This window comes from Pteropus medius, unplaced genomic scaffold (assembly GCF_902729225.1).
Source record: "Pteropus medius unplaced genomic scaffold, Ma_sr-lr_union100, whole genome shotgun sequence".
Classification (NCBI taxonomy): Eukaryota; Metazoa; Chordata; class Mammalia; order Chiroptera; family Pteropodidae; genus Pteropus; species Pteropus medius.
Window position 1 is genome coordinate 16,147,569 of NW_024349799.1, and position 24,710 is coordinate 16,172,278.

At 53.2% G+C, this 24,710-nt stretch overlaps 1 protein-coding gene and 1 long non-coding RNA gene across 3 annotated transcripts in view; one reads left to right on the forward strand and one right to left on the reverse strand.

Moving 5' to 3' along the window:
- CLUH (CLUH binding protein of NUMT mRNA) lies at positions 1-19,456 on the reverse strand. Of its 2 annotated transcripts, none has more exons than XM_039886361.1 (26): positions 19,236-19,456; positions 12,270-12,472; positions 11,268-11,439; positions 10,134-10,277; positions 9,812-9,936; positions 9,559-9,713; positions 9,360-9,485; positions 8,907-9,054; positions 8,595-8,687; positions 7,075-7,769; positions 6,149-6,372; positions 5,852-5,956; positions 5,601-5,701; positions 4,386-4,538; positions 4,226-4,288; positions 3,877-4,121; positions 3,560-3,644; positions 3,240-3,393; positions 3,018-3,157; positions 2,176-2,256; positions 1,971-2,096; positions 1,767-1,888; positions 1,389-1,482; positions 1,161-1,295; positions 1,003-1,076; positions 1-413 (listed from the first exon to the last, which is right to left on the reverse strand). In XM_039886361.1, the coding sequence occupies exons 1-26, from the start codon at positions 19,333-19,335 to the stop codon at positions 227-229; spliced, it is 4,050 nt and encodes a 1,349-aa protein (XP_039742295.1). In that variant the 5' UTR covers positions 19,336-19,456; the 3' UTR covers positions 1-226. The 2 variants fall into 2 exon arrangements, with proteins under 2 accessions (XP_039742295.1, XP_039742296.1); XM_039886362.1 differs by having other exon boundaries at positions 5,852-5,953; positions 19,236-19,438.
- LOC120621069 (uncharacterized) overlaps positions 18,423-24,710 on the forward strand; it is a 10,183-nt gene continuing 3,895 nt past the window's right edge. Inside the window, exon 1 of the long non-coding RNA XR_005658075.1 lies at positions 18,423-18,770. This is a non-coding gene — a long non-coding RNA (uncharacterized LOC120621069). The remainder of the gene's footprint in view (positions 18,771-24,710) is intronic.

A 24,710-nucleotide genomic window follows, 5' to 3' on the forward strand; every position in this document is an offset into this window, starting at 1 on the left:
TCTTCGATTAGGCTTCTGCATCGTATATTCATTGAACCAGTGCAAAAACATCTCTTGGGGGCAGGCAGGCCAGGGTCCCAGGAGGATGCTGGGTGTGGGGTTAGGGTTGGAAACATGGACGAAGAGGGACTTGCTTCCTCTCCCCATCTGCAGGGCGTGTCCTCTTCTCCTGGAGTCTGGATCACTGGGTAATGGGGCAGCTGACTGTCCTTCTGTCTCTCCTTTTCTACCCCTGCAAGCTCGGGAAAGGAGGGTCCTTGGCAGCCTGGGACTGGGAGGCCACATCGTCTGGGGCCCCCGCTGGCTCAGGCTCGGTGGCCATGGGCTCCTCAGCCTTATCCTTGTTTTTGCTGGCCTCCTGGAGCTGGTGTCGCCGTGCCACCTCGGCTTTCAGATTCTCCAAGTCTTTTTGGCTGAGTAGAAGGATGGGGGTAAAGAGTGGGTGTCAGAGTGGGCCTTAGCCCTCTGCCATTTTATTGACTTTTCTTAATTTAAGGGACAAGATCAGGCTCTGTGCTTTGTTCAGTGAGATATTTCTAAAATAAGTGTTTCCTTTCCTTCCCCAAAGCAGAAAAGCCCCTAAGTGCTAAAGAAGTGAGAACTTCATGCAGTTAACAGAACCCTCAGTTAAGGCCTGGCTCCCACTCAGCCTTTACACCCAGCTTAAAAGCTGCTGCACACCAGAGCCCGAGGGTCCAGTTAGAAGGGACGTTCCCTACACTGGAACAGCAGGAAGCCAGAGAAAGAATGAAGCCAAGCTATATTAAGAAAAATATACCTAATGTGCATGGGTTACATTTTTGTGCAAAAAAGAGGGGGGGGAAAAAAGATTACAGATATGTTTGCTCAATTACGAATATTTCTGAAAGGATACACACGGAACTTCTTATCCCTGGCTGTACTTTCCAATTTTGAGTCACGCCAATTATATGTTTTAAAAAACAAAACACTAAAGGCCAGCTTCCAAGTGGGGGTGGGGAGCAGGTGGAAGAGGGGCCTCACCTGAGTGGAATGAAGAGGATGCCATTGATGACGTTGAGCTGTTCCAAGACACTGGCCATGCTGGGGGCTGTGAACTGAGGGGTGTAAGGGAAGATGAGCCACTGTGCGGGCACAGGGAGACTGGGATGGGGGACTCCCCAGCTTTGTCCCAGATGTACCTTGAGAGGCGGGATATTGGCGCTGGAGCCATTGCGGTAGATCTCGTTCATGGTGCGCTGCAGGGCCACAGCCTGCTGGGTCAGGCACTTGAGGTACTCGGAGCTCTCCTTGGTCTTCTCATGATCCTCGCCCAGCTACAGGGGGTGAGAGTGGCACAGGCAGGAAGCAGTCAGGGCTGGTGGAGCCCACAGGACCAGCTGCACCCCAAAGCCCCTGCCGTGGCCCACCTGAGTCTTGTAGATGGTGTAGCCTTCCTTCTCGTGCTGCAGAGCTGACCGAAATTCAGCTTTGCTCTCATAGACCCGGGCAACAAGGTGGTGGCTGCAGGCGGCATGGTGCAGGGGACAAAGGAGGGACATGAGTGGGCTGAGGCAGTGAGACCCTGATGGAGGGTATGCAAACTAATCTAGATCCCATTCTGGAATCTACCCGAGGGAAATAAATAAGCCCAGGACTCAGCAAAGGGATGAAAGTTGAGAGACATTTTCTCAGGAATCAGATAAAAAGAGAACCATATCCGCCCTCAATCCTGGGTAATTCCTGGGACCTTGCCCTTATGGCCCTGGTATATGGACCCCCTGCCCCCTAACCCAGCACAGCCTCACCTGAGTGCCACCTTGAGGGACTTAGGCCCATGGTACTTGGTGCTGACAGCCAGCGCATTCTCCAGGAAGCGCAGTGAAAGGTCATACTCCATCACCCCGTGCAGCACCAGCCCGATGTTGTTCTAGGGGCAGTCAGGAGGGCCCCGATCAGGTCCCACTCCCCTGGTACTAAGGCTCATCCTGCTGTCCCTCCCCAGCACTCACATCCAGCAGTGCCATCTCAGGGTGGTCTTCCCCGAACACAAGCAGTGTGAGGTAGCGGGCACGGTACAGTAGGCTCAGGGCCGTGGACAGCTGGCTGCTGGCGAAGCAGTACAGGGCCAGGTGCATCTGTAGGGGCAGCCAGATCAGGCCAGGGCGGCCATTGGCCCCACCAACCTGTGCAGCCCCGGCTCCGATGGCCACTCACATATTCCTGGATGGTGTTGGGGTGCTCGATGCCCATCACTCGCTCACTCATCAGTACAGCCTTCTGTTGGTTACTCAGGGCCTGGAGAGGTGGGGGGCTGTCATCCTGGGGTGGGTGCCACCCCACACTGAGTCTGCCTAGCTCTGGACCCTCGAGCCCCATAGCAGCTTGGCCTTGTCCCTTGTGGCTGCACTTTCTATTTTTTCTTTGTACAAAGACAGAGGATGAATCAAAATTCAGCTATTGTGACCATGGAAGTCTATGCTCCACTCTGAGACTTTCATCTTTTTAAAACACTTGTCTTAAGCCTTTTCCCCCCCAATTAAACCTATGTAAATACATATATACAAATCTAAAATTGTGCTAAAAATAAAGTATTAATAATTTTTTAAAAACACACATAGACAAAAGCCTCTATGACTGCAGAGGAGTGGAGAGCCTACAATGTGTCTGCCCCATTGAAGAGCCTATAAAAGCCCTGGGGGCTGACAAGGCAGGTAAACACCATACTGGTTGAAGACAACAGCAGGGACACTCCTAGAAGCTTTACAGGGTGCTTACAAGGTACCAGGTGCAGTGAGTCTCAGAATTTATCCTTCTCAGTGTCCCTGTGAAGGGAGAGCCAGCCAGAACAAGCAACTCCCAGGTCCCCCTGGTCTCTGCCTGCTTCTCCCTGTCCCCAACCACCCCAGTCCTGGTGAGCAGCATCTTAAGCCCCTCAGACAGGGCTCCAGTTCCGCAGGCCTGTCACCGCCATAGGGGTGAGAACACAGACCCAGCTCCCTCACTCACCAGCCCCCAAGGCCTCTGCTGACACAGCCCAGAGAGTGCACAGGGCCTACCTCGGCATAGTCACCCATAATGTAGTGGAGACGGGCAAGGAGGCGCAAGCAGGCGCAGATCTCCACATGCATGGCTCCGTACACGTTGTTAAACAAGTTCAGGGCCTCGTTGATGAGCTCGCAGCCCTCCTTCAGGAAGCCTGCAGGGCACCCCCAAGGGTGGCAAGGTCAGGGCTTGGCTGGGGGGGCGCCCCTCTCCCCCAGCCACACCTGGCCACGCACCCTGCTGTACTTTGGCCTGTCCGCTCTGGAAGAAGTGGAAGGCGTCCGAGGCCTTGGGGTTAACATGCTTGACCACAGGGAAGATATTGAGCACATCCTCCTCAGTGAATGCGGGTTTGTGGCGGTTGTCGAAGCTGTACTCTTTCAGCAGGATCTGGGGGGACACAACCAACACCCACATACCCACGGGCAGTCTCAGGCCCAGGCTCAAGGGCCAGCACCTCCCAACCCACCCCCATGTGTGGAGAGAGAGCCCACCCACCCCGGCCCTGTGGACCCTGCAGGAGCTGGGACACGAAGGGACACTGCCCCATACCCACCTGGATTCCGGTTTTTAGGGAGATCTCCCGCAGCAGTGTTATCTTCTGCAGGCCATAGGTCTCTACAGCCTGGTCCACGGTCTCACTGGGGGAGAAGAGACAGGTGGACCTGAGCAGACCAGCACCCATCTCTGCCCCTTCACAACAGCTTAGGCACCCTCTAGGCCACACTCGCCCACCAGCCAGGACTAACAGCTCCATCCTTACTTCCTAAAACAAGCTCCTCCATGGCTCCCTCCTTTCTCCTCTCCTGTTCTCCACCTTGGGTTGTCAGAAGACCACCTGCCTGCCATGCCCCTGCCAAGTCACTCACGCACCACTCGAGGATGAAGTCAAAGTAGTTCTTGGCCTCCTGGCAGATGTTCTTCCAGAGCTCCTGGGGGGTCATGACAGCCCAGGCAGTGTTATCTGCCGCCCCTGGAGGCCGATTTCTCCTCTTCCTGTTCCTCTTCTTGGATACCAGCTCATCGGCTGGCAGGTGGGCCACAGGGTTGGGGTAGGAGCTCAGGAAGCAGTTCAGGAAGTGGCTGATGGCAGCTGAGAGGCCTGAGAGCTCGACTCCCTGCAAGGGAAGTTTGGATCAAAGTCATGAGCGCCCTTGGGCCCCAACCCAGGGCTCTTCTCCAAGACCCTATAATACCCAGGCTGAGAAGGGAATGGTGGTACCTGTAAGTATGTCTTGAAGATGTGCTTGGCAGAGCGGGTGATGAGCTCTCCAATGCCAATTTTCTATGAAGGTTCAAAAAGGGAAATCTTGGCCCCAGGCCTCCAGCCTGGCCCCCAGCCTGGCCCTACCGTCTCGCGGCCCTCCCTAAGCACCACTCACGTAGATGTGGTCCAGCTGGTCTCGGGCCGGGCTCCGGAGCACTAGGTCCAGCACTTTGCCCAGGTAGCGCATGTTGATCCCGCGCTGGCGCATAACCTCAGACAGCGTAGCCCCATCCATGGGCAGCACCACATGGTCTGTGCAGTCCTTTACCTGCAGGCTGCAGCAGGTCAGGCCCCCCAGCCCAAGCCTTCTGCCTCCTCCCACCCTGGGTCTTTCTGGGAGAGTTCACATCAACCTGAGGCCCACCCCATAGGGAAGTAGGGAATGAAGACTAGTTATAAGTCAGGAAGAGGCAAGGAGACAAAGCAGCAGGAGGGAAGTGAGAACTTGTCCTGCAGCCTTTCTTATAAGCCAAAGAAAACAGGTGACTGCCAGGCCCACCTGACGAGGAAGCGGAGATGAAGTACCCCATGGGTGAACTGAGGATGCCCAACAGGCAACACAGGCTCCCCTCTGACCAGGTTGGAAGGAACAGAGGTGACTACTTGGGGGCTTAGAGGGAACGGGCATCTGACACTGCAGGCTCAGCTCAAAGATCTGAGACAAGTGTGCCGCCTCACCATGGAGCTGCTTTAGTAGGAAGCAAACACCCCACGGGGTCCTACATACAAAGCTCATGAGGGTTAATAGGTCAGGATACCCTGCTTTTTCTCCCAAATAACCTCCTGACCCCTCCGTCAGCCATCCGTCACATAGGGGCTTAGCGTAGCAGTCTCAACCTTTTTGGCAACAGGGACCGGTGCTCCTATGAGAATCTAATGCCTGACGATCTGAGGTGGAGCTGAGGCAGTGATGCTAATGCTGGGAAACGGCTACAAATATAGATGAAGATTGCCTGCTCACTCGCTGTTCACCTCCTGCTGTGCGGCGTGGTTCCTAACAGGCCATGGACCGGCACTGATCTGTGGCCTGGGGGTTGGGGACCCCTGGTTTAGAGGACCAGACTCCCACACACCAGTCCACATGGCGGGCTCAGCAGAGCAGAGCCTGTGCTTGATGTCTCCCTTGGTCTCTTGGGGTTAACAGCTCCCTCTATACAATGGGGTTGAACACTCTGCCTCTCCTGCTCTGAAGGTCAGTGGGTCTAAGGAAGTCACTCCTGTGAAGGTCCCCTAAGCCTCCTGAGTCATAGATAGATCAAGCTCCAAAGCCTGTAACAGTCCTCTCCTTGAAGCTCCTCCTACCCCGCCACCCCTGTGGACCAGCCCTCACCAAGCCGGGTATCTGGCAGGATAGCAGGAAGGCAGCAGCATCTTTCAGCAGCTGCTTCTGGTCCCGAACTTCCTCCTGGCAGGACTCAGGAAAGCGAACCCCTGTGAAGGGGAGAACAGAGACTTGAGCCAGGTGAAGGGAGGCAGAGATGTCAAGATAGATGCCATTGCTCAGGTAGGCTAGTAGGCCCACCATCATCAAGGCTCCAAGATGACCCTACAGTGCTCTGCCCACCCTGCCCCACCACCTGCCTGGTGAGAAGATGTCAGGATTGAAGCGAACATCAAAGGCCGTGCTGCTGATGGAACCAACTGCCTTGCATGCGTTGCGGATCACCTCCCGGCTCCGCGGGTCTGCTGTGGAGACATGGCCTGCTAGGAGGCAGCCCCACTTCACCACCAGTGGGGCCCAGCTACCCAGAGCTTCCCCCCAGCTCTTCGCAGAGACGTCTGCATGCCTCTCTTGGGGCTGGATTATGAGCCATCCTTAGCAGGCACCAGAGGCCAGGATAGGTCTGGGGTTCTCCCCAGCAACCACAGCAGCCCCACCTGTCCCGTCGTCCGAGGCAATGGTCTCTGCCAGCTCCTTCACCTTGGCCAAGCCACTAGCACTACTGCCCTCCTCTTCACTTCCCGCCTCAGATCCCAGAGGATCTTCAGACTTGGACTCCGAGGAAGGCAGACTGCCATTTTCCAGTGTGGTGAGGTTCTCTATCTTGCTGGCTTTCTGCTGCATCAGCTGCAGAGCAGCCAACTTCATGAAGAGGAGGTACCTAGAGATGGGGATAGGAAAGGGTATGTGGCAGCTGGCCTGGAAGCTTCCTTCTACTTGTGGGGACCAGAGCCAGGCTCCGGGCTCCTGGCTTGCTGGGGTTAACAAATGTTGGAGCTGGATACCCTGCTGGCATGGGGACTCATCCTACCCAGTGTGCAAGTGTCAATGCATACATGCGTGCCAACCCAGCAACTCTACCAGATGGCCGCAGGTCACAGCAAAAACAGATCTTTGCAGATAGGAAGAGGATAAGGGAGATGTAGGTAGGGGTATGGTTTACCATGCAGGCAAAGGCTCTCAAGAATGACAGGAATCTCACTGACTTTGTGAGAGGGAGAATTATTTGTGGTGTGAGACATTTGATGTGGCTGACTCCTAAGCACTAAATGCTACCAGTAGTAACCCCCTACCCCTCCTCCTGGCCTTTGGCACTGAGACTTTCCAGAACACCCTCACAGATTTCCACATGTTCACTGGTCTAGCTGCTCACTAGTTTTTGACCAACGTACAGCTCTTGGATGACCCTATGGGGAACCTAATGTCAGAGTGGGTGGGGCTGGGGCTGAGTCTGTACTGACTGTGGCCAGGGGCCAGCTCTTCTCCATTTTCCAAAGCTTCTCCCGTCCAGATCAGGCCCCAAAAGCACCTGCTGGCTGCATGCTGTCTGGCCCTGCCTACCCTCACAGGCCTCGCCCTTCACCTGTGCTCCACAAAGGCATCCACCAGCTCCTGGCGCAGGCAGCAGAGCTTGTGCCGGTGGGTGCGGGGGAAGCCGGCACGGATGCATTCCTCGGGCAGCCGCTCCCCAGACACAGGCAGGAAGTTGAGGTCAGGGGGGAAGGTGCGCAACAGGTCCAGGATGTAGTGGCGCCCGTCATTGCCGATTATGCCCTTGCACTCCACGGAGGAGCAAAGCTCCACTTCCTCGTCACGGTCATTGAGCACCCGATGCCTCAGGATCTTGAGGGGCCGGCTTGTGCGTTCCAGCAGCTCCAGGTATCGCGGGTGGGACACCACTGTCTTGCCAAAGTCGATGGAGCCATAGATGACGCTCTGCTCCTGGTCTCGCTCCAGGATGCCAGGGATGATGGACTGGGCTGTGACGCGGTAGCCACGATAATCCACCACTACAGTGCCTAGTGTGTACAGCCCCTCCACGTCCACTGCATTATACGTGCGCACACCATTCAAGTCATTGGCGGGCGCCACATAGGCCGCAATGTCCCCGCCAAAGTCCTTATAGTGGTCACGGACATCAAAGCCCAGGCTAAAGAAAATGTTGTTCCAGATGAACATCTGCATCTTGGTCTCCTCACTGGGATTGATGGCCATCACGTTGCCATCGATGACTGCCATGGCACCGCGTGTAGCCGCTGCTGTGAAATCACTATGCACCTGGAGAAGCAGAGGTTGGGAGGGTGAGAGAGGCCCTATCCACCAGAGCCTTGGGTTTCGTCCTGCTTGGTCAAGCTCACCCAGATGGTGGAGGCAAGTAGGCCACTTTGGGGGCCAAGGGCTCTAGTCTCAGTTCCCTCACATTTGGAAAAGGGCAAGAGACCTCTTTTTTGAAAAAACTTATCACTTATACTCAGCAGAGCTTAGCGATTAACAAGGAGTGGAAGGACCAGCATAGGTTTGAGATCCACCAACTATGTGCCAGGTAAACTTGGACAGGTCACCTCTCGGACCTGTTTTCTCGTCTATAAAGCACTGACAATAAAAGCATCAATCTTTACAAAGTGTCCAAGTGATTACAGGAGATAATGCCTATGACACACATGATACAGCCCTGGAGAAGTTAGTACCCAAAACATTCACATCTTTTTTACCATATCATTTAAGTGGTAAGATTACTGGAGATTTTTAATTTAACTTTTTTTTTGAAAGCACTTTTTTCTCTCATGTCTCTTTATCTCAGTAAGAGTACTAATAACATCAAAATAGGGCACGTGTGCCCAGACGAGGACCCGATGCTTGTCAGTGGAAGACAGAAAGCTGGGATGGACCTCGTCACTTAGCCCACATTGGAGGCAGGTCCCACCCCTGCCCATGCGCCCCAAGTCTCAGGCCTGAGAAATGAGTTGGGTTGTCTGCCAGGAGATTAAGGCTAGCAGAATGCCCTGATAGCCCACCCCAGCTTCCCTCCTGTCCACCAGAAATCCAGCTAGTGGGCAGCAGGTAAGCCTGAGGCTGTTGTCAGGCATAAGGGGATGTGAGCACCTTGAATATGGCTCTTTCTCGCAGGAGGCGCTCAGGTAGATTCTTGCGGGGCAGTTCTCTCGTTGTCTGCAGTTCCTCATTCCAGTCCCGGGTCTGAAAAGGAACCAGGGAGACAATGGCTCTGTCTGTGCCACACAATGTGCTCCGGGCAGTCCCTTCTTCCACCTCCTCATGGACAGCCCCATAGGATTCCAAGTGAACAAGACAGACAAGTAGATGGAGCCTCTAGGGAGGCACACAGAACCCAGCCTGGCACCCACCAAGGGAAGGGGAGGGAGGAGCCCAGGGAGGGCAGGGCCAGGCCGCAGGCACCTGTCCAGGAATGTGTTCCTCGTAGCCCAATCTCGAGGTGTAGGCATCTTCTGCACGCACACAGTCCATGGCGTGCTCTGCCTGGGGGGCCGTCCAGCTATACACCTGGAACGGGGTGGCAATCCTCTCGAACGGGTGGCGCTGGACCCTATGGCAGGCACAGGAAGGAAGATGGGGCAACCTGCCTAGTTCAGAGCCCTGTGCTGGGCCTCTTCTCTGAGGACCCTATACCAGCTTTGGCATTTCCCCACTTGAGACCTGCCTTTGGGGGAGTCTGATAGAAACAGGCACCTCTCCTGAAATTGCTGTCTTGAGGTCTGGCTGACAGCTTCCTAAAGAGAGGCACTGGGAGCACAGCTTTTTAGGGCAGAAATGCTAAAATTCAGGCTGGCCGGTTCACTCCACTCCCCATGGGACATGAGACAAGGGGCAGAGATGGGGCAAAGGCACTACCTTTTCTTCTGCAGCACGGCAAAGTTTTTTTTGAAGGTCGGGCTGATCTGGTTGAGCAGCTCTACCAGGGAATGGCTGAGGAATCGGGGGCTGGCGGGCTTGGGGTTGAAGTGATATGCTGTGGACCTACAGAGAAGACAGTGACTGCACAGAGTGCCAAAAGTGGCTGTCAAAGGACCTGGAATGGGCAAGGACTCACTGGTTCAGATAAAAGCCCCGTGTAGATGCTGTGATGCTGACTTGCCGGTCCTCAGCTGTGATTACAAACAGGTACATGAGGTCACCATGCATCTTGCGGTTCCCAGGGGGTGGGTTCCAGCCACTCATGGTGAGCACTTTCAGGCACTGCAGGGGCTACAGGAATGGCCAAGGATGAGTGAGCCAGGCCTCCTGGTGTAGCAGCCCCCTGCCCTACCTGACACCTGCTCCCAGCTCTGCTCCAGGAATCTCACCTTCCAATCACGGTTCTGGGGCTGCAGGGGACACAACGGCCGCTCCCGGCTCCCTGGAAGGATGTACTCAGGTGGTGTGCAGTCAATAGGATCCATCTCCAAGCCCTTCTTCCGCTTCCCACTGTCTGAGGGACCCAAGACTGGTGGTCAGCACAGGGCCATCCAGGGGCCAACCATCTCCCTGCCTAAACTGGTCTCAGTCTGGGTGCCTAAAGCTCCACCCGCTCCAGGTGATACGGCTTAGCCCTCAGCTCCTTTGCCAGCCCCTGGCCAACTTGCTCTTGGCTCCTCTGCCCAACCCCAGCCCCAATGCCTCCTGCACCTCCCAGGTCGCCATCAGTAAAGACACTCAGGAAGGACAAGGAGTTGCAGTCAACCCCATTGAAGGCATCAGACGGGTCCAGGCTCTTGAGCAGGTCTCGGACGTGGCGCACATGGATGCGGGCCTCGCGCACTGTGTATGGCTCTGTTGGGAGGGAAGTGGCAAACATTACCAGGGCTCTGTTCCCTGCAACAACCCGCCAGCAGAGAGAAATTTGAGAAATTTGCCATGTTGATATCAAGGGTCATCCTGATTTTCAAGTTTAGGCTTCCATTTACAAATTCCATTATAAACACATAAGCTGGAGTTCTGGTTTCAACATACACACCTGCCTGTTATTGGACAGGGATCCTTATTTGCAAAGAACCTTCTAACCAAAAAGCACAAGAAATGCCTCTGGAAGTGCACAATGGCCTTGTGCCCACAAAGCCCCCTGCTCTGTTCACAAGTGTCACAGGTGAGTAGGCCTACAGAACTGCTGGGCCCCCGCAGCCTGTCCTATTCTCCCAGAGAAGCCCTCGCCCAGGGGTGGCTTGAGAACCTACCAGGATCTGAACTACAACACTGCCCCTGCTAATATGTGTTTTGTGAAATGTTAATGAGGGCTCTGTTGGAAGAAGAGAGAGGTTCTATAATCAAGCAAGTTTGAGCACAGTTGGGTTACATTTTTTCCACATTTCCTCTTAACAAGATGACACACCCAGAATCTCTGGGCCACTTTTCCCCAGGGGACTCAAGTTCACAGGAGCTTTTGTTTTACAACTAAATTAGCCTCACCACACCAGCTGATCACTCTACACTGGGCCTAATGTCTCTGCTCAGAGCTGTGAAACTTTAGTTTCCTTAAGAGATTTAATTTTTATCTCTATAGAATTTGATTGGGCCAAGTTTAAGCCTTTGCTTAGTATTGTCTGTCTTTTTTTTAAAATCACAACTTTGATATTTAACCCATGAAGCTGGAAGGTGCACAAGGGACAGCCTGAGAAGCAGATCTGTGCTCCAATCTTGCCTCCACAAGTCTGATACCACTCTGAGCCTCTATGTACTCATTTGTGACCAGCCAGGGTGGGTGGAGTGCCACCTGGCCTAGGCTCTATGTGCCCTCTTGGCAGGCCGGCTGACTTCCAGACAAACCTTCCACCACCCGCAGCATCGAGCCCTCCTGCAGCCCCTCCACACTGCGCAGCTCTGAGAAGTGGTCCAGCATGTTGCCATCCAGGTGCAATGAGAAGCAGGTGCGGTGACATGTGTCTTCACGGTCCATGAGCACCTGGTGGATCTCCTGTACCATTTCCTGAGGGGATACCTGCCAGGGAGAAGGACCCAAACACCCTGGTGAGGACGTGCCACTTTCTCCAAAGTACCTGGGTGCCTAGAATCAATGCCCCAAATACTCAGTATCCCATTTTTTGGCTTCTAAATTCCAGGCCCTATCTATACATACATGCCCATCTACACCTGTGTGTGGGCATGTTGGGTATATACATATTTGTGCATGACAGAGTCTGGCCCCACTACCCTCAGGCCTAAACTATTCCTACAGACCAAGAGCAAGCCCTGACCACAGCAGCAGAAATATAAAAATGGGGGAAAGAAAACAGCAATCTTGCCTTCTCCCTTGCTCAATGTCAAAGTCCCCAAAACAAATGGCTTCCCTTTTCCAGAAGGGGTACTCTGGGGCCCAAGCCTGTGGGCACAGAAGACATATAAGGGCACTGCCTGGTTCCCCAATGAGTTACTAGTTTGCAAGACTTCTGGGTTGACTCTGCTCTTTGAGACCACCCAATACCGCTCTCCTCTTGGGAAAACGGTGAAACCAGAGCCAGAGAGAAGTGAATTCCCTGAGAGTACAGAGCAGAGGGCTTGGGAGCCCTGGGACCCCAAGGCTGCCCAGCCACTACCATCTCTCTCCCCAAAGCTGGTAGTCCGAGCTGGAAGCTGTCTCCGAGCAATGGGACAATGACCTGGACTCCTATATCCATCATGCTAACAGAATGACCTTGGGCAAGGCACAGGACCCTCGGTTTCCTGCCTACAACATGAGGCCAGAATGAGCAAAGGCAAGGCTTGGCTTTCTACCCTTGTCCTCTCAAAGAGGCTTAGGCCCTGGTCCCCAGCGCCTCTCCCCCATCTCACCTGCAAGGAGAAGGGCTCAATCCCAGGGGCCAGGATCTTCACCGAAAAGCCCGTGTCCTGAATGACAATGACTTCCTGTCCAGTGGTCTCCTCTCCTGGTTCAGTGTCATCTAGCCCATTTTCCCGGGGCAGTTCGGTGGCCCTCTCTTCCTTTTTCAGGCTCTCTGGGCAGTCTCCATTCAGTAGCATGACTGACGGCAGCTCTTTGAGTGACAAGAAAGGAACTGGGTAAGATGGGCCTAGTTGGTCATGTGGGCACATGCCCTATAAAATAGGGCCTGCCTGTCATCCCAAGACTCAGCCCTACTCTAAGTTCCAGTCCCACTTCACCCTGGGCACACGGCTTCCCTCTGCCCCGCCACCTACAGGCCACAGCCAGAACCCTTCCATATCCCGGGTCCTTCCTTCCTATTGGCTCCTAAGTCCACCAGTCCATCTTTCATCTGAGTATACCACCCAACCACTCTCTCCAGGTCACCAATGTCACTCTCAGGGCCATACCCAAAGGTCTTCTCTGGGCTTAATGTGTCTGGCTTCTCAGCAGCATCTACTACCAGCTCTTCCTTCTCCTCTTCCCTGTTGGACACCAATACTCTTGTTCTCCACTCTCCAGCTCATCCTTTTCCAGCAGTCCAAGCTATCGGTGTCCCTGGACTCCAGCCCCTTCTCATTCTCCTCTCACCCTCTCCCATGGCATCAAATGCACTCACACCTTACAGCTCACATAACCAATCCTGGTCTCGCTCAAGCTTTTCATTATGTGGCCATCCCTCAGGCATCGCCAAAGACATCTTGTCAGCATAGATTTCATCTTCCTCCACAAACCAGCCCCTGCTCGTGAATGTCTCCCACCCATATCTCGTCACCCAACCTAATCTCCACTGGTCACAGGACTATGACTCTGTGGCCACAGCCTGGTACAGGCCATTTCCCCTATTTTAACAGTACCACTCAGAATCTTCCCACTGCTCACAAGATGCAAGCTTCTTAGGCCAACACTCCCAGGCAGAAGTCCATCTCAGCTCCTGCCAGCTCTCTGTCAAGGTGTAGCTATACCAAACTACTAGGAAACATGAGAACAGGCCACACATCTTCCTTCCTACCTGTGCTTTTGTTTATTCTGCCCCCAATACCACATTCCATTGGGCAAACTCCTACTCATCTGTCAAGGCCTAGGTGAAATAAATCCTATCCTCTCAAGCCTGTCCAAAAGACCCTACAGAAGAATTACTGCTTCCCATTGTCCCCTGAGACATGGTCACCACCTCCTAGGCACTTGTTCTGCTGTATTCTGGGTGGCTGTTCACACCAGCAGCTCTATCTTCCTCCTTGTGTCTTGCCCATGCACAACAGAAAGGCACTGAATAAATTTATTACTGTGAACACATAGTTAAGTCCAATATTTGTGAACAGCACCCAACCACATGCTGTGGAGAGAGGGGGAACAGGTTACAAAATCTTCCATTTGTACCCTGGCACTAAGAGGAACAAGGGAGAGCCCCTGGGGAGCAAAGTACCTTCTCATAGAAACTCTCCAGCAAAACCCGGGCCTGCCTGAATGCCCATTTGGCCCATGAAGCCTTCTGACTCAGGGTCTGCCTGGTAGCCAAACTGGCCCTTTGCTTGCTTGGGAGCTTCACACAGGGTAGCTCACCCAGCTCTGCTCCGGACCCCAGCCCATCCTGTCCAGACCCCAACTCTTCTTCCCTACTCAGCTAGAGTTGGGGTGCATCCCCCCAGAGCTGTATGAGCCCTACCCAGACTCACCAGAAACGTGGAGCAGGGGCCTTGGGAAAGGAGATAAGCCCAGCATAGAAGGGCACACCACAGGGATGTGGAGAGAAGCCACTCCCTCTTCTCTGGGTCCCCTCAACTTAGCGATAAACAGGAGCTCAGATATAGTCCCCTCCTCCTTCTCACCAAATAAGGATGTCTGAGGCCCGGAAAAGTTCAGAGCCTTACGCAAGGTCAAGAATCAAGAGCAGACCCTGGATTCTTGCACCACATCACCAAACTCCCCTCCATCCTGGATACTGTGGATCTTTACTGACCATCCTCACCCCAGTCCCCAGCACACCTCTGCAAACAAGTAAAACTCCCGGGAACTACAAGGACTCACAAGGACCTCTCCTTCCAGGCAGCTCACAGCCCCCCGCAGAGCCACCCCAATCCCCTAGAAAGTGAGCACCCAGACCAAAGGGAAAACCTGGTGGACACTATGACAAAGCAGACAAGGACAGGAGGGCGGGGAGAAGGGCGGCGGTTGGTATGCTTCCAAAATTTAGAAAGAGAGATGGCAAATATGAGGAAGCACTTTCCCCAACTGGGTCTTTGAGAAAAGCTTTGTGGGCTGGGGAGACCCCAGGATGAGGGGAGACGCAGGAAAGGGCCCCCACACAATATGGAGTGGCAGCTTTGAAGTCTGAGACCCCACAAGTGGGAACTCAAGACCCAACCCATGCAGCCAGCCTACATTCCCTGAGTCAGGATGGGGAGGACAGGGAAGACAAGGCAAGGGAGATCATAGCTCCCACTCCCCCTTTGGCAGCCCAGGGAGCCTGCCCAGAAGGCACCTGGCATCAAGTTCCCACTCCAGGGGGTACCCAATCCCCTATCACATGTCAAAGGAATGTGGCTGGTTCCCAGGGGCCTCCACTCCTGAGGACAGCCTATCCTGCCCCTCCCCCCTCCTCTAAGGGACCCTGAAGGTCTCCCTACCACTGGATTAAGGCCAAGTGATCTCCCCACAAAAGGCTGGCCACCTGGCTCACTGCCCCCACAGCCCACCTGGTCCAGTCAGTGGCTTCCCTCTCCTGGGCTCTGGAGTCTCTTGACCACCATCGCAGCAAGGCAGCCAGCTCTCTGGCTCAGGCTCGGCACTGCTTGTGTCCCTCATTCCGGCCTCTGCCACTACCCTTGCTCCCATGCAGCTGGTCGGCCTGGGGCTGTTGCTCTGGCTGGCTTCGGGTTTCAGTAGAGCCAGGCCTGCCGGGGCGGCCCCAGGAAGGGCACACTCCCCCTGCCTCGCATCCTGCTCAAGGTCGGCCAGAAGGACAGCTGTGGGCCAGGAGGCCCTGGTGGCTCCAGGACCCCAGGAGGAGCTGCTACCAGCACTCAGATCTACCTCCCTGTAACCCCCAGAAAGGGGGTCACTGCTGACGAAGCTGTTAGGGGGGCAGGAGAACCCAGCATTTGGGGTACCTGGGCCCCTCAGGATCAAAGACTCCAGGGACTGGGTGGCAGGGGCAGGGCCCAGCAAGGGGGTCCTCTCCTCAGCCCCAACCCCAGTGGGCACGACCGCTTCAGCCAGCTGCCAGCAACAGCTGGTACAGACCCGGACCCAGGCCATGAGGCGGCCACCCCCTGTCCACCAGTCCTAGACGCTAAGTATCCTGCCTTGTCTCCTGGGTCAAGGAACTGGCTTGGACCTCTGGCTCATGATGCCCCCTGCAGGTGACCTGGCAACTCTCCCCCTCCTGAGAGTCACTGGTTCTGGTGGGAGGGGGGATGGGCCCCAGTCTCCCAGAGGACAACTGCACCCGTGCCCCAGGCTTCCAGCTCCACCAAGAAGCTGGCAGGTTCTGCTTTCCCTTCCCAGCAGCCCCTGCTCTGCCAAGAGAAAAACCAAGTCTCTCCCTCAGGGGAAAACAGAGCTGGCAGCAAGAGGCCGAAGGCCATTCGGCTGTGGAGAAGTAACATGTGGAGAAGGAACATGCCCAGCCTCGCCAGGGCACCTTCCCAGGGCCTCTGACTTGTTGCCAGGACCCAGCCAAGACTGTTCCGGCATCCATACTAACCAGGGTGGGGGTGGGGAGCCAGGCTCACACCAGGCCCTCTTTCCCTCCAGTCCTGTCCCACTCCAAGCAGCCCCGATGGTCTTGCACAGGCCAGGCCCTCAGCCTCTCCATAGCCCTCACGAAGGGTTCTGCCTGCGCAAACCAGATGGTCCTAAAGGCCAGGCCCTGGCAGAATCTTATCCCCCTCCTTAAACACACCCTAACCTTCTGAAGAAGGGAGTGGGGCAGGCAATAACCCCTGATGACCACCTCTATTCTGGTTACTGTAAAGCCAAAGCTTACTCTAGACCCAGCCCATAGCAGGTCCCTCAATCAGTTGGACCAGTCCATCTCACCTGAGGAAAATGAGGCTCCGGAAAGCTAGTAAGCAAGCTGCCCAAGGTCGCAGAGGCAACAAGGAGCCAAGTCAAGAGAAAAACAGGTCCATCAGATGCCCAAACCCACACCTCTGAGTGCCAGCCATTCCCTCAGGCTGCAGCGCCTACCACAAATACAGTACCCTCTTCCTCCTCCAGGCCTCAGGACGCAGTTCAGGAGACAAATCTATCTCCAGCCATAGGACTCCCCCAAGCCTCTGGGCCACACACACTCCTCTCACATCCCAGGGGGCGTTCCTGAGTATGTGCATTTTAGGGAAAGGGAAAAAAGTGGTCCTCTGCAGAATGGGAAGGAATTGCCCAAACAGCACTGTGGACACACCCCCAATCTTCATTCGCCAGATCACAATGAAGAGATGAAGTACAGTAGCCCTGTCCTGACCTTGGAACACAGGGACCCCGTGGGCAGCAGAAAGGAGGAATTAGAAAAGAAACGGGCCATCCTGGGTGGCCTTTGTGTGCATTCCCCAGCCTGGCATGGCCTTGCTAGTAGACTGTGCCAGGGCCAGGCCCCGCCCCAGCCAAGGCCCCAGGAGTTGAGGCTCCAGCAGGAAGTAAGGCCCCAAAAAACATATCACCCCATCGCAGGAACCCAGGGCTTCAAGGGAAAGAGGTGGTGGCAGGCAAGCAGCCTATAGAAGATCCCAAGGATGTGGGCACCTGTTTGCCTTTCCTGCTCTTCTTTCCCCCTCCCCCCCAGCCAGAAGCAGGCCTGCAGGTTCTGGGGATCGTTAATGCTCCTTAAGCTACTCTTCAGTGACCTACCCAAGAGAAAAGCTTTGGGATCCTGTCAGGAAGCTCCTCTAAGCCCCCAAGCTCCTCCCCAGTCTGCCAGCCCCTACTCAGCTCTGGGCCCCAAATCCAAAGAGCACTCCCCTATGAACTTGAAAAACCTGCCTGTTCTCTTAACCCCTAAAAGCAGCTTTATTCCCAACTGACCCTTGCTTCCTCCACAAAAGGCCTTGATATCCTCCTCAAGGGGACCGGGGAGCCTTCCAGAGCTGGATCTTGAGGTCAAGAGCCTGCCTGGGTAAGAGCCTGTTGGGGTACTCCATCAATGCCCCCTCCTTCTTTGAATAGATTCAGGCTGGCTGTAATTCAAGTCCTGCCTATCTACACTAGCTTCCTAGAGAGTAAGGGGCCAACGTTCCACCCACTGGTATGTTCTTAGTTTCCCCAAAATGAATAGCTGTGCTCTTCTGCTGACGCAGGTTGCCCCAGACAGAGCCTCTTGGCACATAGCTGACGAGGGGCTTCACGCAGGCCCTCAGAGAAGTCCTCCAACAGACTCTCCCCTCCTTAACCCTCTTATTCTCAGCATATGATCCCAGCAAACATGCCTGTCTCAGTTTCCTCTGGGACAGGCCTGGCAGCCTTGACATGCTCTCCTTGGGCTGGAAATCCAAATGCTCTCAACAGCTAAATTGCTGTATGACCTTGGGCAAGTCATTTCATCTCTTCAGGTCTCTTAGCTAGAGAGGAAATCAGCCAGCCCCTCTTATCTATCTCCTCTTATATACCATGACACGCTGATTCAAAGCCACATCAGGGCAAAGCCTGGACGGTTGGAGTCATCAGCATCTGTGGATTTGTCCAAACCTTGGCCTTGTCTAGGCCATCGGCAAAGCTGCCACAGTACCTAACCCCTATCACAAAGTAACCCACTGTGACAGGGTCAGAGAGCCTAACACTTTTCCCATCCTGACTCACCAAAGCTGGGAAAGGAAATGAAAATGATAAGTCCCTGTTATAGAGAGTTGATGAGAAGGAGGAGACAGGGGTAGTTCTGCCCTCCCACCACTACCCAAGGCAGAGAGTCCACTGTCCAGCCCTGGGGCTCTGAGGAAGATTTGGAGATGACAACTAATGGGCTAGGAAGGGAGCTTCAGCCTCAAGGCCAGTCTCTTCGTTGTGATGCAAGGGAACAGAGGAAGTCCAGGAGAAATGGAGAGAAGCAGGCCCCACCAGAGAATGAATGCTGCAGCTGCTCCCAAAGCCACGGCCACTCAACCCCCATGGGGGAGCTAGGAGCTCCACTCCACACTGACGACCTTTGCCTTAAAAACAGCAACTCTAGGCTGACCCACTTTTCGCAATAAAGCAGGTTAATGATCAAGTTCTGGCACAAACACCTCCTCCTGCCAAGGAGTGTGGCTTTGGCCCCATACACAGGCAGACCCCTACGTCCGCTGATCAGGCCAACCCTAACCCATTAAAGATCAGAGCCTGAAGACCTGGGGTTAAAGCCTTGCCTCTGAGAATGAACCATAGAAATCCGTTCGTAATACATACAGCCTAACTCGCGCTCTTCCCACAGACCAAACCTGGTAAGTCTCTAAGTGTAGTCTTACTCGCAGGGCTGCAGCCCGTGCACAGAGAACGCTTGGGTTCCTGAACGTTGGGAGGGATGCCTAACAGAGCGAGTGTCAGCGACCCCAGCCCAGAGAGTTCCCCAGAGCACGGGAGGAGAGGGGGTGGGGCCGCCGAGTCCATCTGCGGCGGCGGCGCACCCCGAAACCGCGTGTGCGCGCACGTGTCCCCGCGATCTGGCGCGCGTGTGCCCGCCGCCGCTGCTCTCCCCGGGACCCCATGTGCAAAGCCCGGGCCGCAGCCGGGGGCGACAGTGAAGGTGACCTTCAAGGCGGGGGCGGCCCAGTGGAGGGCCGGGAGAGAAGCAACCGAGCCCGGCGCAGAAAGAAAGCGGCGGTCTCCGCAGAACCCCAAACCAGCCCGCCCGCTAGTCCCGGTCCAGCCGCCCTGCCCCGCTCCTCCCTGGCCCCGGCCCCGCTCACCGGCCGCGCCCGGCCTCCCCTTGCCACCAGCCTGCGAGTTGGGCTCCCGGGAACTGTCGGCCGGGGCGGCTGCCGGCAACTCGTCCGTTTTGATGACCATGGTGGCGGGAGCGGGCGTCCGGCTCAGCTGTCCGTATCGCCCGCCGCGCCACTAACCCAAGTGCCCTGCTCGCCGCGGCCGCTGCGGGAAGGACGGAGTCACCGGCCCACGTGGTGCGCGCCGTAACCTTTGACCCTACCGCCGCTCCTCTGCCCCGCCCCCGCGCCGGGACCGGCCCACGGCGGCGCACAAGGGACAAAATGCGCCGCGCCTCGTTGGCCCGCCACCAACGCGGTGACTTTCTCTAACGCCTTAAAGAGAACGTACCTTAATTCATGGGATAGAAAGGCTTCGGGCCCTGGAGAAGCGGGGCTGCAGGTAGAAGTCCTTGAGGTTCGCTGCCCGTCGAGCAGGCGCCTTGACCTTGAGTGGAGACTCCTCTAAGATTGCCATTGCCAACAGTCCCCTCCCCCAATGTCCTCTGTTTCCAATTGCAAATCTGCCAAATGACCACGCGGTCTCTAATCTGCGATGTTAGCGTGACTGTCAGCGCCTTCCTCCCTAAGCTTGTCCTTTGCCGCCTAAGGGGTGGAGCTGGGGTGCCTGGCTTCTTGAGGAGGGGGTGGAGGGCAGCCTAGGGCATGGGCACTAGAGGTGAGGGTGGAGAATGGCGAATGGGGATGAAGTGTCAGAAATGGACCCACCAAACTGTCCTGAGCCACAACGGGGTCCTCTTTGTCAGCGGTCTCCACACCCCTAACAGATGAGTCCTCTTTTCCAGACTGGTACATTATCCCCATTTTAAAGTAGAGGAAGCTGAAACAAAGGCCTCAAAGAGAGCAAGTAGAGCTGGGTCAGACTAAATCCACAGTAGTTCAGATTTTCAAGTGTTTGGTTTGGGCTTGGCGGGGACTGAGAAGTGAGGTTAGAGAATATTGCCCTGGCGACATGCCAGGTTTTGCCAGGAAACCATTGGGAATCACTTAAAACATATTCCTAACATATTTCAAGATCTAATGGGGATTGGGAAACTGCAGCTGCAGAGCAGGGCTAGGGCGGGACCTAGGGCCTCATAAAAATTGCAAAGGAAAGTGGACTTTGTCCTGGAGTATAGATGGTGGGAAGGGGAGCCAGTGAAAAGCCTTAAGCATTTAAGTAGGAGAAAAGGAAGTGAGAAATGCTCTGGCTGCTGTGAGGGGGATAAGGGGGACTGACCTAGACTAGTGGGAGATGGGTTAGGACTATTGCACAAGAAGGATGGAAATAAAAGTAAGACCTGGCTACTGGGTGTGCATGGAAGGTAGGCAGCCAGGGTAGTACATGAACCTAACACTGGATTGCACTGGAAATCTGCATTCTGCAACTTCTACCTTTCTCTTTTTGCAACTTAAGCAAGTCTCTTGACTTTTACCCCACTGAATCTCAAGTGCTTCCTTTGTCAAATAAAAACACTCATTTGCCTAGACTCAGCTGTTAAGAGAAGATAATGGTAGCACTTGCAAGAGCTCAGTGCTACAGGAAGATCAGAGATGAACTAGATCCAGTAGTCCCTGCCAGGAAAGGTTTCAATCTGTTGGATGAAGTGAGATGCGCACAGCAACTTCATGTGAAAGGCTGCAGAATAAAGGCTTTTAAGGACGGCTGTTCTGAGTGTGCAGAGCAGACCGTCAGGGAGGGCTTCTTGGAAGAGGCTGTTTTGAACTGAGCTTTGAAAGGTAAAAAAGATTCTAATGAGCAAGTCAGTGGAATCGAATGGGCAGACACAGAAGAAGGGATGCTAGGAATTTATTCACTCACTTAGTTATTTTTTTTAAAAAATTTTAATTTTACTCAGAATTTTAAATAGGTAATAGATTCACATAGTTCAAACTTCATAAAGTACAAAAGTACAGTGAAATCTCTCACTCGTGCCCCAGCCACCTAGTTTCCCTCCCCAGACCACCAAGGTTATCAATTCTTTTATATTCTTCTAGAAACATTCTTGGCATATAAAAGTATATGTGTGTGTATGTATGTATGTATGTGTGTGTGTGTGTATATGTGTGTGTATGTATATGTGTGTGTGTGTGTATTTCTTGAGTTACACAAATGACGACATACTATACTTGCTATTCTTCACCCTGATTTTTTAATTTAACAATATATTCTAGAGATTGTTCCATATCAGTACACAAAGAGCTTTCTCTTTCCATTTTACGGCTGGATAATATTCCATTGTGTGATTGTACCATAATTTTTTTAACCAGTTTCTTGACCGATAGGCTCTTAGTTTATATTTATGAAACACAAGGAATTTGGAGAATTGTACCAAGTCCAGTGTAGCTGAAGTTGGAAGCCCTCTCCATGTTGGTAATGTTACTTGTACTCAGAAGCATAGCTCAGTTTTAACACTAGGAGTAGCAAGCCTGGGGATCAGGAGACAGATACACACAAAAAGTGTGATCCTCTGACCATTTTATAGTCAGGTGGTCTAACATCTGATCACATATTAAACAGACTGTTTCTTGCTTTCAAGCTGCCTCTGTCATTGTCTTTTTATTACAGTCTTAACAGCAACTACTCCTACCACTTTCTCTCATTATTTCCACCATTACCTATACATTGTACTATGGTTGAAGTGACCATATAATTTATCATCCAAACCAGGAAACTTTTGAGAGTGAAAGTGGACACTATTAATAATGATATTGGGACAATGGGTGTAAACCGAGACCGTCTTGGCCAAACTGGGATATCTAGTTCTCAGGCGAGGAGCCTAGCTGCTAGACGGGAAGACTTCTTGAAGACAAGGACCATAACTTATTTATCTGGGTGTCCCCAGCATCTTCCCAGAGCCTGATGCATTGAAGATGTTTAATGATCATTTGTTGGTCGAATAGACGACCTGGGTGTAGGGCATGCCAAGCAGTCTTTTTGAGGGCTCCACAGGATGCGAGGGGGAAGCGTATCTAGCAGCCCAGCCTTTTACCTTTGATCCCCGTTATTATTTATAATATCTGGGCTTTCCTTTTAGATATCCCTTTTGTGTACTGTATGCTTTGACCTTTGTATCCTAAGCTTCAGATCATTTCCACAATGCCTACCTAAGATCCACCAGGCTGAGCCCTGGAAACGCACCAGCCTGTACTCTGCCCTGACCTTTCTTCCCTATCCTCATGGTCAGGTGCTGTGAGCACCTACTGGTCAACATGGATGCTGGTGACTAAGTGGTCCCAGCAGCCTTAGAATCTATAATTGTACTTCCATGGATCCCCTTCACCTTTTTCTAGCAGGCTCTTGTTACACAATCTCCATCCGCAAGGATCCCTGAGTGGCACTTGTGAGCACCTCAGTTTTCCTATCTTTAGGGCCCCTGGGTGAAGATGCTAAGTACAGAAAGAGGTTTGTTGAGGCTGGGACATAGCCTGTGTAAGTAGCCTGCTTAAAGCCTTCCACTTCCCTAATTATTGTTATGAAGGATGCACCTACTCACCTGGGCATTCCTATCTCCCCCCACCTTTTCAGAATTCCCAAAGGGTTGGAATGGTGAGCAGGAGCCCCATTCCTCTGGATAGCAGGAGGGAGCCCCCTACCTCACTGGCCTGACGCTAGAGACCTATAAGAGAGGAAATGCTCCACCTTCCTCAACCCCAAACTTGTGTGGGCAGAGTTGCCAGGAAGGAAGGGATAACAGCAAGACACTCTGGGCCTCAGTCTCCCAATCTGTAAAATGAGGGGATTGCACAGACCATCTCTGAGTTATCTGATGCTGACATTGCACATCTTCACCCTATACTATGATTCTGGCTGGGCTCAGCAGAGAACCCCCAGGGGCCTGAGACCAATCCCTTCTCTTTCTTCCTCATCTTCTCTCCTTTTTCTCGATTGTACATGGGCCCCCAGAGTCCTGGGAAGATGTTTACCCAGGGCTGGGCCTTCCCTCTCCTAGCTGCCCCAGGAGATGAAAGGCCAAGGACAAGCAGATGCCTGAGCCATACTTCCTGGGCTTGCTTGTAGGTCTGGTCCTGGTCCATTCTGGGCTCAAACCTAATCACCAGAGGCTAGAATAAGGAAGTAAGGTGGGGCAGACTGTGCCTGCCTTCCTGCTCCACCTGGACACACTGGGTAGGAATCAAAATATGTGACTTCAAGTAGCTCCATCCCTGACTTTTTCATTATGTAACCTTGAACAATCATTTTGGGACAGATATGGAAACCATCCCAGGTCCGCGAAGTCAAACTCAGATACCACTGTGTCTGTTAAACTCCTTCTTAGTCCTGACAACTGGAAGTGGTAACTCCCTCCCCAGAACTCTGCAAATATTTATTCAATGTATTTTATTGGTTGATGTCCACTTGTTTTGCCCCTGCTGATTGTTCTTGGACATCATCAGGACTCTTGAGGTTAGCAAGGCACTAAAACTTAACTCAAAATGTCTTTAAAAAGTGTGTCACAGATTGGAGGAGGCCAAGAAAAAATAACTAAATGCAATGAGATTCTGGATAGGATCCTAGAAAAGAAAGAGAACCCTAGTGGAGAAACTGATGAAATTCAAATAAGGTCTGTGGTTTAGTTAACAGTCATGTACAATGTTCATGTCTTGGTTTTTATAATTGTGCTATGATAAAATAAGACGTTAACATTAGGGAAAGCTGGGTGAGAGATATACAGGAACTCTGTATTATTACTATAACTTTTCTCTAAGTCTAAAATAATTTAAAATAAAAAGTAGAAAAAAACTCACAAATTAATGCTGACCATTTAAGTACAAAAGTGGGGGAGGGGTTTATTGGTCCATATAACTGAAAAGGGGAAGGGTATATAGCCTGCAGGAATAGCTGGATCCAGGTGGCTTAATTCTCAGGAATTGTTTCCACCTCAACTGGTTCTATTCCTTTTGTAGAGCTTCATACTCAGGTAGCCCTATCTTTTGTGATGGGAAACAGCCTGCCGGGCCTCCAGGCTGATTTTCTGCTATTTTAGCCACCCAAGAGTTTGTCCTCAATGGTCCAATTTTGTTCCTAGCACCTAACTTGGTGTGTTGAGTGAATGGCTCCAGTAAGTCTGGAGATGAACTCTCATTGGTTCAGACTGAGTCATGTGCCAACTCCAACCCAATCAGTGTGACCTACCTTGCCTGGGTCACATGCCTGGGGTCAGCCCCCACAACACATGGACTGAGATGGTAGAAGGGCAGTTGCCCACAAGGAAGCAATGGGTCCTGTTATCGAAAGGAGTACAGGCAAAACTAATATGGTCCCTGCAGCCTTAGAATGCAGAGCTCTCTCACTTTTTCTCCTAGAGCCATCCACACCACAGACCTCCACTAAAAATGTACAAGCTTGAATTCTCATGGGTGCTGGGTTGCTAAGCTGTCAAACTGCAGTCCCAGGATAACTGTCATTAGTGGAGGATAGGAACAGGGCTCCTCTCTGGGATGCTGGGCTTCTTGCAG

Excerpts from the sequence above, each read along its gene's own strand:
- CLUH (XM_039886361.1), bottom strand. The coding sequence starts at position 19,335 with ATGGTCATCAAAACGGACGAGTTGCCGGCAGCCGCCCCGGCCGACAGT. Across the intron at positions 4,289-4,385 it reads ACCAGCTGGACCACATCTAC|AAAATTGGCATTGGAGAGCT; the intron begins GTGAGTGGTGCT and ends GAACCTTCATAG. Across the intron at positions 3,158-3,239 it reads ACAGGCCAAAGTACAGCAGG|GCTTCCTGAAGGAGGGCTGC; the intron begins GTGCGTGGCCAG and ends GGTGCCCTGCAG.